The sequence below is a fragment of the Thermobia domestica genome, unplaced genomic scaffold (genome assembly GCF_964235325.1).
Source record: "Thermobia domestica unplaced genomic scaffold, izTheDome1.hap1.1 HAP1_SCAFFOLD_520, whole genome shotgun sequence".
NCBI classification, from domain to species: Eukaryota; Metazoa; Arthropoda; class Insecta; order Zygentoma; family Lepismatidae; genus Thermobia; species Thermobia domestica.
The window spans coordinates 80,721-94,894 of NW_027656230.1; the positions used below are offsets into that span (position 1 = coordinate 80,721).

The 14,174-nt window shown below is 35.5% G+C and overlaps 1 protein-coding gene across 1 annotated transcript in view; it reads left to right on the plus strand.

The window, feature by feature from the left end:
• The window catches only part of LOC145677002 (uncharacterized), a 103,393-nt gene that overhangs the window by 62,725 nt on the left and 26,494 nt on the right, over positions 1 to 14,174 (plus strand). Inside the window, exons 7-8 of the mRNA XM_081747721.1 lie at positions 9,878 to 10,054; positions 13,161 to 13,253. Coding sequence (XP_081603847.1) covers positions 9,878 to 10,054; positions 13,161 to 13,253 — 270 coding nt within the window. The remainder of the gene's footprint in view (positions 1 to 9,877; positions 10,055 to 13,160; positions 13,254 to 14,174) is intronic.

The window sequence follows — 14,174 nt, forward strand, 5'->3', positions numbered from 1 at the left end:
GAAACAAAGTTATTATTAGCTTAGGCCTAGAATAATGGTCATTGTTCACTTCCATAAACGTAAACATTGTAGGGTTACCAGAAAATGTGACTACTATCTGCAAAAAATTTGTTAATAAAGCGTTGAAAACTATTCAAAATTGATCCAAGTTTTTCAAAGGTCTGAATCAAGGAAGTTGACTCACTAGTCCAAACATTCCTGAAAATAAATGGTCATTACGCCATGAATTGACCAAAATCATAGGTGGGAAAATGTGTAATACTACACGTACTTACACACGAAATATGCCATCGACACCTGCGAGGCAAAACTAGAAACGAGGAAGGCCTGCAACCATAGGCACTTACAAAATGTTTCTATACACAACTGAAATATCAACGCTAATATTCAGTAAAATACACGTATGTTCCCTGGAACATAACGTACATCATCCACCTGGAAAAAAATGTGTAAACACACGAAATACAAATGCTCTCCTAGCATCGTAAAGATATGTCTCTATAAGACAAAATACATGAGACCTATTAAAAGAAAAACATGAGATACAAACAAAAATATAGTCAACGACATTACAACTCTCTGGTCGGTCTGAAACATCAAGATAAAATTCCCTACAAAACAGCTGTAACAAGCTTCCTTAGGCATCTTCGCTACAAATATTCAAAATGGTCTTATTAACGCATTAAAATTCAGTCATCGAGCATACGAAATAATTGACAAAGTAATTTTCATAAAACATTATGGCTTCATGCTGTTGGAAAGAAAGAAAATAAGTTTATTTTTCAGGATCTATATCGAATTCGAATAGTTTCTAGGACATACTGTGACTAAAATATAACTTTCTCAAAATTAACATGAAAAATAAACATTACAACTCATTAGCATACAAGTACACAATATAGTTACGATTCATAAACGTTAAAATATTCGCTGAAATGTTACTAGACAATAACATACACTAAAAAAAAAATCTAACCTAAGAATACACATGGTTAGTTACGGGTTACTATAAAAGAAGAAGAGAAATGAAAAACTATATTTTGCGATTGATGGCGAAAATACAGTTAGCTATGGAATATCCAATGGATTAGCCACATCCATTTTTGCAACAGATCTGCAATTCCAGGAAAAATTGCCTCCCTGAAAAAAAATATTTATATTTATCCCCATAAAATATCCTACCCGAAGAAGTTTCCCTACGGTCGTTCAGTGGTCTAGAGAAGACGAAAAAAAATGTTAATTAGAAATTACAAGAAAATATAGAAGTTAAACATATTTTCGCATATATATTAATATGAGGGGAAAAACGACCGTTCACCATCAGAATATCTGTTCATATAGTTCCTTCTAAAATAAAAAGATTACTGCTTTCGTTCGGAGAATTATACTATTCACACGACATTCCTGCACATTCTATTACCAACAAGGAAATGTCTGTTATCACTTGTTTAAGGCTTAGCCTACTTTCCGTTCTAAACTTTTCTCTTCGAACAAAATATATCATGTCACATCCTGGAAATTCAAATAAAGTCAAAATCGGGTAAATGACGTAAATGAGGTTCAATAAAATTACAGTAAACACTTCAAAATGAAAACGAAAATCTAAGATTAAAACTAAAAAATAACATTGATAATCGTAAAATTCCATATTTTACGCATGAGATTACATACTAAGTTTCAATGACAAATATAAAAATGTATATATAATGAACAACTAAAAATTTTCTTATCCTGGGCATCTCGATACATTCCTTTAAAAAAATTCTAAAAGAAAGCCAAACATTAATTCTAAATAACATGTAATAACTTATTTAAGAATTTCGAAAGTGGGAAGGGATCCTAAAAGATTTTTTTTTTAAATTTTAAAACACAATAAAAATATATATTATAACGCCAAAACATCTTCCCACTAGCTGAGGTACGGATATCTCGCCAAGATATCAAACCGTTTTTGGATAAGTACGGTCCCTCTACGTATGTGATACGTTAATTATTTACTAAAAGATCTAAATTCAAACATCTGAAACGAAAACAAGAAAAAATTAATAACATTAGACTAATAGTAAGTCAGTGATAAGATTTCCATACACAGCTGACTGAGGTATGAAGTACTACACGGAGCAAAGACAAAAAGAGGAAAAGAATTAATCAGCTGTATATCACCCGTTATTCGTAACCATAAACACAAGTGGTTCTACAGTTTGGCGACTGCCTTATCAAAACAAGAAAAATAAAGAAAAACGTGTTATCTGCTCTTTGCTGAACAGTTAAAAGCTGGAAGCAAAAATGAGTTTGAGAGAAATGCGTAGTTCTTCTTTTCGTATCCAGGTGTTCTATCAAAAACTAAAAGCAAAAAGGAAAAAAAAATAATACATGTTTATCGCTTAGAAATGCGTCGCTCTCCTAGGAGAAAAATTTGTATCAACACACAAATTCTTGGTTACTTTTTTTTTTCTTTTTCTGTGATTACTGTTTCTGCTTTGATAATTACGGTCTGTTCGTCTATTTCTACGATGGTTACCTCTATGTACAAATCTATGCTTAATGTCACACAAATTACGGTTCCTGTCTCGTTTGTGAGAACTCAGGTTACGTGGCCGTGATTTACGACTCTTTCTGTTTCTGTTACTGCCTTTTGGAGTGCGGTCTTGGTTCTGATTCCCTTTAAATTTCGTATTGTTTACGCTCCGGTCTGCGTATCTTTGCCTATTGCTATAACTGTAACCTCGTTTGTGCATTTTTACTCTGTGGTTTGTGACAGCTGTTGTCGTGCGCTTACGACTTCTGTCGTTTACAATCATATGTTCATGGATTTCACTACTTCTACTACAAGCGGTGTTGCTAGATTCTGAATGAATAAAATCATTATCGGATTTGTTACGAGGTTGGTTGAGACTACCTGTCTCTGGTTGGAGTTCAGATTCCTGCGTTTTCTTTTCATTAGGAGTGTTAGTTTCTAGCTCAGGTTCCAATTCCAATATTTTGTTTACACTAGGAATATCAGTCACTAATTGAGGTTCAAATTCCGGTGTTTCGTATCCAGTAGGGACATCTGACTGTAACTGGGGTTCGCATTCCGGTGTTTTGTTTTCAGCGCTCTCTGTTCCTTGGTTATTTTCACGAAACACATCCCGTAAAGCGTCTATCTTCTGACCTAATTCGACAAAATTTTCTTTATTCTCATCTACTTTTTGTTCTAATCTATCAAAATTCTCTTTAAATTGAGCAAAATTCTTTTTATTGTCTCTCATCGATTCTTCGAGAAGTGAACTCATTCTAGTTATAATATCTACTTCCTGATGTTCCATTATGGACAAAAGTAAAATTTAAAACGTATGATTAGAATAAAATATATTATCACCAAAACATATGATTAAAATCACCTGAAAGAGAGATTTTTTTTTTCAGATTACTGGTACTAAGCTGAAAGAGAAATGATATATTAAAATATTAATCTTATATGTATATTCGAGCACCAACGGTCTCGATTCGGATCGGTAGCTCGGGCGTCATTTATTTATAACCAACTAGAGGTCTGGGTCCATGTTCGGGCTGTCATTTATTTGTAACCGACGTGGTTCTGTTCGCTGCCCTCGGCTCGTGGTATTACCAATGAGTATACTCCTGATACTTTAACTTACCTGGACGGGACGACGAAGACCTCTCCAAGAAAGGTTACAAACTGTTTCCCAAAAAGCTCGTCGGTCTCAATAATGAGATGAGCATTAGGCGCCGAGAGGTTCGGGTGTCTTGTCTCGAAAACCTCACGGACGATTAGACGGTCATCCAGACCATAACGCACACAAACATCACTCATACAAACAACGAAAACACACTGGATTAATTGACACTATACTTATTTATTAGAACACTATTTTGAAAAAAAAAATAACGAAGAGAAATGAACACAACACTGGACACTAATAAATTTTGCCGCTGAAATTACGTTTTGCCCTTTTCGGGAAATAGAGCCCTTTCTATATATATGATTATAATTCAGGTATCACTATAAATACTTTGCTCACACCATTAACACACTTGGGGGATTCGCACTGGGGAAAAGTTGTCTGGATCGTCCCACGATGAATCCAGTTGTTACGCTGAACAGTCCTGCAGCGTAAAGGTGAATCTTCAGCAAACACACAAAAGAAGATCTCCACAATGGAATACAGATATTGGAGGGCGCGTATGTAACATTTTAAACGCACAAGGTCTGAGGACCTGGGATTTCACTGATTGGGGCTAGCCGTAAGAAATCGTCCTTCACCGGCTAAATAGCTTGTGCCCCTTAACACAACTTATGTTTGAAGTTCAACGCGAGATGCGTGGTTGCATCTTCCAGACCTGGAGTCAAACTCCTCGAGCATCCAAGCTCAAGCTACGGGTTGCAATGGTCAACGGAAAAGTGTTGGCAGTTTATTTCAAAAATCACTCGGTTAACTCACCTGTATGCACATACAAACAGAATACGGAAAACAATTTATGTTAATTTTAGTCAACTGCCTATAATGCACTAGACACGGCGATAACACTGGCGTGAGAAAGTACAGATAACGAACTACGAAAATTGTGAGGCTGGTGCCACTTTGGCTACTGGGACATCTGGTCAGCCCGTATTTCTCTAATCTATTGTAATGTTTCCATAAGTGATTAAAGAAAGCACTTAATTCAGTTCCCAATAACTATAGAATATATACTGTGCATATAATAAGTCAGGGAGAAACACTGAAAGGTTAGTCACTAACTGAAATGTTCTCAGCAAAAGCAACGTTTTAAATATATATATGAAAAAAAACGATGAAAGACTTCTTTGTCCAATTGTGTGGGAAAGAAGCAATTCCCACCAAAGAAAGAACTTATGTGCGTAGCAGAATAAAGTATAAATCGAAAATAATAATCACTGTCTTTACGAAATATACAGAATGTCCACAAAAATTCCTTCTATAACCTGGTAGCGGTTATAAACTCCAAATTTTAACTCTTTGGTATCTGAATAATTTTTGCTTACTCCCTGAGTGTCTCGAGTTTGACAGTTAATTTCAACAGTTTGCCTTCTGTTGGATATATACGATTTAAACCACTCATAAGCATTTCCCCTAATACCATAATCTTGCAATTTTTTAAGTAAAATTTGATGATCAATTGTATCGAAAGCTTGCTAAGATCAAGAAATATGCCGGTTGTATATTTCTTAGCGTTTATTGAAGTTAAAGCAGAATAGAGAAAAGAGTAAAGAGCAGTTTCAGTAGATTTATTTGATATAAAGCCATTTTGAGCAGGAGATATTAAGTTAAAATTATTTAGAAAGCTAACTAGTCTTATATACATAAGTTTTTCAAAAAGTTTAGAGAAGGTAGACAGACATGATATTGGTCTATAGTTCGATGTAAGATCTTTCTTGCCACTTTTATATAAGGGCTTAACAACTGCTAGCTTCAATGCCTCAGGAAAAACGCCACTACTAAATGAGTTATTTACTATGAAGCATAAGATATCAGCAATTTCACAAGAGCATTGCTTTAGAATTTTATCAGGAACTTCATCATATCTAGCTGCGACAAATATCAACAGTGCGCTTGGAACAAGCAGTAACTCCATACTTCTAAAGGAGTAATAAGTGCATTCTTCCATAGAAAAAAATAACAGAAACAGTGAATGCATTTTTCTATAGACACAGTAATTACACACTTCTTAAGAAATAGTAACTGCATTCTTTCAGAAACAGTTAGGGGAGCAGTGACTGTATTCTTCTAAAGAAGCGGTTAGGGAAGAAGTAACTACGTCCTTCTAAAGAAACAGTAAGAGAATTCTTTTACAGAAACACGGACAGAAGCAGTAACAGCATACTTCTATAGAAAAGTAAAAGAAACGGTGAGCGCATTCTTCTGCAAAAACAATAACTGCATGCTTTTAAAGAAACAGTAACTAATTTCTCTATAGGAAAATAACTGCATTCTTCTATAGAAATGCTAACAAAAGTAGTGACTGCATTCTCCTATAGAAACAGTTAGGGAAGAAGTAACAGCATGCTTCTAAAGAAAGAAAAAAAATTGCATTCTTCTATAAAAACACTACCAAAAAGGAGTAATTGCATACTTCTAAAGAAGCAACAACAGAAACACTGCATTCTTCTACAGAAACAGCAACTGCATTCTTCTATAGAATCAGTGACTGCATTCTTCTGTAAAAACACTTAGAAAAGCAATAACTATATACTTCTATAGAAACAGTGACTGTATTGCTCTATAAAACAGTACCGGAAGCAATAAAAACTCTGCACTCTTTTAAACAAACAGTTGGGGAAGCAGTGACTGTATACTTCCATAGAAACAGTAACTGTATTATTCTTTAAAATAGTGCCAGAAGCAGTAACTGCATACATCTAGGGAAACAGTAAAAGAAACAGTGATTACACTCTTCTATAGAAACAGTAACTGCATTCTTCTATACAGACAATAATAGAAACAGTGGCTGCATTATTTTATAGAAACAGTTCGAGAAGCAGTAACTTCATGCTTCTAAAGAAACAGTAACTGCATTCTTCTATAAAAACATTCCCAGAAGCAATGACTGCATTCTTCTATGGAAAGAGGTAAGGAAGCAGTAACTGCATACTTCTAAAGAGACAGTAACTGTATTCTTCTATAGAAACAGTATTTGCATTCTGCTATAGAAACAGTAACAGATACAGTGACTGTATTCTTCTGTAGAACAAATAACTGCATGCTTCTAAAGAAACAATGACAGTATTCTTCTATAGAAACAGTAAAGGAATTCTTCTATAGAAATACAAACAGAAGCAGAGGCTCCATTCTTCTACAGAAACAGTTAGAGAAGTACTAACTGCATATTTCTTCAGAAACAGTAACTCCATTTTTCTACAGAGACAGTAAGAAAAGCAGTAATTCCATTCTTCTATACAAATAGTAATTGCATACTTCTATAGAAGAAGTAAGAGAAATAGTGACTGCATTCTTTTGCAGAAACAATAACGACATACTTCTAAAGAAACAGTTACTGCATTTCTCTATAGAAACAATAACTGCATTTTTCTACAGAAATACTGACAAAAACAGTGACTGTATTCTTCTATAGAAAAAGTTATGGAAGCAGTAACTGTATTCTTTCATAGAAACAGTGCCAGAAGCAATAACTGCATTCTTCTAATATAAAAACAGTTAAGAGAAAAGTGACTGAATGCTTCTAAATAAATAGTAACTGCATTCTTCTATAGAAACAGTACCAGAAGCAGTAATTGCATACTTCTAAAGGAACAATAACTACATTCTTCTATAGAAACAGTAACACAAGCAGTTACTACATTCTTCTAAAGAAGGAATAAGAGAAGCAGTGACTACATTCTTCTAAAGAAGCAATAACAGAAACAGTGACTGCATTCTTCTATAGATACAGTAACAGTACCAATGACGACTGCATTTTTCTGTAGAAACAGTTAGGGAAGCAGTGACTGTATAATTCTTTAGAAACTTTATACGTATTCTTCTTTAAAACAATACCAGAAGCAGTAATTGCATTCATCTAGAGAAACAGTAACTGCATTCTTCTATGCATGCAGTAACAGAAACAATGACTGCGTTTTTTATAGAAACAGTTCGGGAAGCAGTAACTCCATGCTTCTAAAGGCACAATGACTGCATTCTCCTATAGAAACAGTAACTGCATTCTTCTATAGAAAAACGAAAAGAAGCCGTGATTCCATTCTTCACAGGAATAGAAGTTAGGGATGCAGTAGAAATATGAACTCCGTTCTTATGTAGAGACAGTAACAGACGCGGTAATTACATTCTTCTATAGAGACAGTAACTGACTGCTTTCTTCTGTAAAGGCAATTATAGTATGCTTCTAAGGAAACAGTACTGCATTCTTCTATAAAACAGTGTTAGAAGTAGTGACTACACTCTTCTAAAGAAACAGTAACAGAAGCAGTGACTGAGTTCTTCTATAGAAACAGTAACTATATTCTTCTATACAAACACTAACTACATTCTATGAAACACTAACAGAGGCAGTTACTGTATTCTTCTAACTAGGAAAACGGTAACTGCACACCTCTAGAGAAACGGTAACTACCTTCTTCTATAGAAAGAATAATAGAAACAGTGGCTGTATTCTTCTGCAGAAATAACTGTATGCTTCTAAAGAAACAGACACTACACTCTTCTGTAAACAAATAACAGAACCAGTGAGTGCATTCTTTTAAAAATCTTTCTTAAGTTTAACGTCCCACGTTTATGAACGTTAGGCTAAGGGAGACGCACGATTAAAGCGAATTAATGATGATGGAAGACTTGGTAGAATGAAAATGTAGAAGGAAATAGGAATAATATAAGAAAACCCACGTAAAATGATGTTGTTCACCACAAACTTACTTCGATGGGGGTCGAATAAAGCACTCCGTGTACTAGAGGTAATCGCTTTAGCACTGAGCTACAGTGTCCCCTTGCATTCTTTGAAGAAACAATTAGGGAATCAATTACTGTATACTTCTATAGAAACAGTAACAGCATGCTTTCATAAAACAATACCAGAAGCAGTAACTGCATACTTTTAAAGAAACAGTAACAGAAACGGTGATGCATTCTTCTATAAAAACAATAATTGCATTCTTTTATACAAAACAGTAACACATGCAGTGACTGTATTCTTCTATAGAGACGGTTAGAGAAGCAATAACTGCATGCTACTAAAGAAATTCTTCTACAGAAATGCATTCTTTTACAGAAACAATACCAGAAGCAGTAAATGCATTCTTCTATAGAAACAGTTAGAGTAGTAACTCCATGCTTCTGAAGAAAGAGTAACTGTATTCTTCCATAGAAAAGGTACCAGAACCATTAGCTCCATGCTTCCAAAGGAACAATAATTGCGTTCTTCTATAGAAACACTAACAGAAGCAGTAACTGCATTCGTGCAAAGAAAACATAACAGAGACAGTGACTGAATTCTTCTATAGAAACAGTGATTGTTTTCTTTTATAGAAACAGTAACTGCATTCTATAGAAAAAGTAACAGAAGCAGTGACTGCATTCTTCTATAGAAACAATTGGGGAAACAGTAACTGCATTCTTTTAGAGAAACAGTAAAAGAAGCCGTGGGTGCATTCTTCTGTAGAAACAATAACTGCATGCTTCTTAAGAAACAGTAAACTACCTTGTTCTATAAAACAGTGCCAGAAGCAGTAACTGCATTCTTCTATATAAACAGTAACAGTAACAGTTAAGGAAACAGTAACTTCATGCTTCTGAATAAAGAGTAACTGCATACTTCTGTAGAAATCGTACCAAAAGCAGTAATTGCATACTTCTAAAGGAACAATAACTGCATTCTTTTATAGAAACACTAACAAAAGCAGTGACTGCATTCTTCTGTAGAAACAATAACTCCATGCTTCTTAAGAAACAGTAACTACCTTGTTCTATAAAACAGTGCCAGAAGCAGTAACTGCCTACTTTCTAAAGAATCAATAACAGAAACAGTGCTTACATTCTTCTATAGAAAGAGTAACTGCATTCTTCTATACAGACAGTAACAGAAACTGTGAGTGCCTTATTCTATAGAAACAGTTCGGGAAGTAGAAATGCATTTTTCTATTGAAACAGTATCAGAAGCAACAACAGCATTCTTCTAAAGAAGCTGAATTCTTCTATAGAATGAATAATAGAAGTAACTGCGTTCTTCTACAGAAACAATAACGGAAATGGTAATTGCATTCTTCTATAGAAACAGTAACAGAAGCAGTTCATGCATTTTTATAGAAACAAGAAGCAGAAACATTCCTCCAGTTTTCCTAACCCACTTCGAACATTCGATTCGAACACTGCATAAAATACTATGAATATATGATTGTTTGTTGTAGGTGCCTGTAAGTGGAGAGGAAGCTAGACGTCGCGCTGTCTACCAGCTTTTAAGCCGGGAGCAACACTACGCCAACAACATGCATTTTGGGGTTTCCAGGTTTCTTGTTCCTTTGGTTGACAGGAGGGATCTTATCACGCCCTTGGAGCATCAAATACTCTTTCAAAACGCAGAGGAGGTAAGTCAATTGATCAATTCTCTCCATTTCTATGCTTTATTAAACGATTATCTTTTGTAATTGAGTTTAACATATACAAATAACTCAGACTTAAGAGATGTAAGGTGGCTTCGATTAAACGTTTTTTGTGGGAAGAAGTAGTTCAATTTCAGGCTATTTATCCATATACCCACCAATGGGCCTTAATGAGTTAAGCACCGCCAATAAAACTTATATTTCTCAGCCTATAAAGTACGTTACCAACATTGTCAACTTTCAGGAACTCTCATATTTGGCACCATTTGTACATAGTTTTCTAAAGTCAATGGTAAATGATTTTAAATTTAGAAGACTTGAAATATAATTCGATTATGAATGTGGCGTTGCTTTCTCTTTAAAATTGGTGCAAGATTTACGTTTCCACTTATGTCTCTTTCAATTTAATTCTTAATTCAGACGAAAAGTTTTAAATAAGAAGAGATAATTCTATTGTGCCCACACACACAGTGAAATTTTATTTTATTTATTTATTTATTTATTTATTTATTTATTTATTTATTTATTTATTTACTGTTTACAATGGTTGATATTTTTCATAAATTTATCTGACTCCCAGCATTCTTTCAACAACTACAACCGTGACATTTTGGGACCGTTACAATTAACGGGAATGTTTTTGAAAAAACAGTAAATCTAAGAGTATTAAAAAAAATATATTGGGCCCACTGATTCAGAACTATAGGTTTTATTTTCTAGCATTCTCAGGGAAACAAAACTGATTTAAAATAACTTAATAGTATTCTTGCTTACTTCTAATCCTAAAATACATCTTTCTTTATTAAATGGTTATTCTGATTTCTTTTCCAAACTTGTAATATTGTGCATGTGACTGACGTTAGTCCAGATTAAGCTTAGTTTACACTATAAAATGAAGATAAATGGGGATGTTGGCCAACACAGCCATGCTAGTATTTTGAAATACTGGGATTAGACTTAGGTTGCATTTATTTTTTAAAAAAATCAGCAATTACAAAGAGGAAATAAATGTGATGGTAAATGGGCTAAAAGGGAAAACTAGTTAGATAGTCATTTGATAGCTCAGGGAAAAGGAAACTTAGTACAGTACCTTAATGTTGTGCTGGTCCTCCAGGTTAATCTGCTTCTCGCGTTCAAATTCTCATAAACTCGATTCACAACTTAAAAATTCCACTTATCGTTGTCGTTATGTGCCTGTACTTTTCGCGAAAGAAAAATCGTCTTAGGGAGTATTTAGTGAGCCATTCCGTCAGATGTTCCACAATGAATACTAGATACCCAGTTTTTCACTGAGTAGTATTAGGCATATGGCTACATTTTTACATTAAACCGAACTTTTTCTTTTTTTGGAGCTTACTACGGATTTTATATTCAGTCTACATATAAAGTTTATTGTTATGTAATAATTTTCGTTTGTTCGTATCTAATCTTCTATCTAATTTTCTAATATACGAGGGCTATCCAGAAAGTAGATTACGTTTTGGAATAAAAAATCAACAAAGTATAGGAAACAAATTTTATTATATACAGATGAAAGCCACACACAAATACTACTTTTCGACATAGTCACCATTCAAATTAAGGCATTTATCGTAGCGATGTACGAGCTTGGAAATTCCTTCGTCGAAAAATTCGGCCGCCTGCGACTTCAACCACTTCGTTACCTCTTCTTGCACAAAACTTGTGGTAACCAAGCTTTTCGCTGATGATTTCGTGCAACAAACTTCGCGAAATTTGTGGAAAACTCAAAGAAAGTTCCGTTATTGTGAACTTTCGATTTTCACGGACTTTAACATCGACTTTTTCGACAAGTTCGGCAGTCACTTTGCTGGGTCTCCCACTTCGATCTTCGTCGTGAACATTGGTTCGGCCATTTTTAAATCTTATGACCCACTGTCGCACTCCACCTTCAGTGATAATGTTGTCCCCATACACTTCACACAGCTGCCGATAGATTTCTATCGGTTTACAGTTTTTTGCTGTCAGAAACCTTATTACTGCACGCACCTCGCAGCTCGCGGGATTTTCAATTAACGCAGACATTTCAAACCGTCACAGTATCTTAACGGAGCACAGCACGAACCTCTCACTAGCACGGCTAGATGCCGACTGAGCTGCGCAACGCTCTGACCCCAAGATGGCCGCGCTAGCCCCGCCCCTAGCGGACACAGACGAAAACGTAATCTACTTTCTGGATAGCCCTCGTAAATAAAATAGTTTGTTTGTGTGTCTGTCTGTCTGTCTGTCTCTGTGCGGCCTGGGGACCAGACGAGTGGACCGAGAGTTACCAAATTTTGGCAGGGACACCTTGGCCCAGGCCCCAGATCAAGACGAAGCCCACTTTTCAAATTTCGAACCAGGGGGTCTCAAGGGGGGGGCGTTTACCGGAACCGGCTTGGGAACCAGACAAATTGACCGAGACTTTTAGTCACGAATTTCTTGGTTCAGGCTCCAGACCAGAGTTAAACGTTTTTATCAAAATTCGAACCAAGGGGTCTCAGGGGGGCGTTTACCGAGACATGTAAAAGTAGTAGAAAATGACCGATATTAGTGTCGAATTCATAGTTTTCACGGTTGCTGAAATCAATGATGAAACTCCGATCGCATTAACTTCCAAATTCACGCTATTCGGCTCCGGGCCGGGGGTCACCGGGAAGGGGGGTGAGATACCGAGACATATAAAAGTAATCCACAATGACTGATATTAGTGTCAAATCCATAGTTTTCGCGGTGGCTGAAATCAATGATGACACTTCCATTAGCGATGACTTGCAATTTAGTTACAATTGTATGATGGCCGTGAGTCAGCGGGGGGGGGGGGGGGAGGATCCGAGACATTTAAAAAAAAATAGCCCAAAATAACCGATATTAGTATCAAATCCATAGTTTTCGCGGTCGCTGAGATCAATGGTGATACTCCCACAGGTGTTGACTTCCAAATACAGCCCCCGTACGAAGCATGGGTATATTCAACTAGTACTGAAAATAAAATCCATGTAATCTATTTATCTTCCTGAGTACAATAATGAGTTAATATATTAGAGTCGTTATTGTTGAAATGTACCTGAGTTTAATTGTCTTTCTTTCGTAGTTGTTAGGTTTGACGGAGGATATTTTGGAAAGAATAATTCACGAAGATGTTGAAAACTTGGGACACAACATTGGTCGAGTCTACCTCAAGAAGGTAAGTAATATATTATATTTTAATTTCAATTTAGACCTTTCAAACATTTATAGCATGTAAGTTATTGGTTGAATACTTGTTTCGAACCCAGACTTGTATAGGTAAATTTACGATAAAGTTTCACGAGAAAATTACGGAACTGGATGGGAAAAAATACATAAAAAATAAACATTAAGCAGATGAGCTAAGCTTTCAAAACACAATGGATTGTCATCACAACACGGTTTTATCGTCCCGTTCAGCAGCGAGGCTATACGAAACGTGAACCTACAGCTTAATGTAGGATCCGAACCACATAAGCTCCTACCGGAAATCGAAACCGGGTCTTCTACGCCACACAACACAGAGAGAATAAAAGAGCCACAATAAGCTTCCTGTGGCTTTATGATTAACACTTGCACGTTAGGCGTGGGAGACTCTGGATCGACTCCCAGTTTGGATTTCATGTTAAATTGCAAGTCAATGTCTCACGTAACATTGGTGCTGAACGGGACGTCGCTCCAAGTTAACTGACTGAAAGAACAAAAAAGCTTTTGCCGTATGTCATTTGTCAGATATATCGTAGGTCTTGACGAATCAATGCCATACAATATAATTAACAAGTGATTTATATAACATATACTTAAATAATTAATATTTTTCTGACCAGAGTATGCATTTCTTTATTAACAAGAATTTTAGGAATCGTCCAAAAAAAAAAAATAGATCAAAAGATTGCGATTTTGGCCAAGAATTTTAGAAATGATCCAAAAAATGCATCAAAAGATTGCGATCTTGGCCAATAATTAGTTTTTGGATCAGGGGCCACAAAAATTTGGAACGGCTCCTAAATCGGGTTTTCGTATTTTTTACGGAACAAGCACATCATACTGAGTAAATTGTTAGGTTTGGTTTGGCTACACTATATGTAGTTCTCGAGAT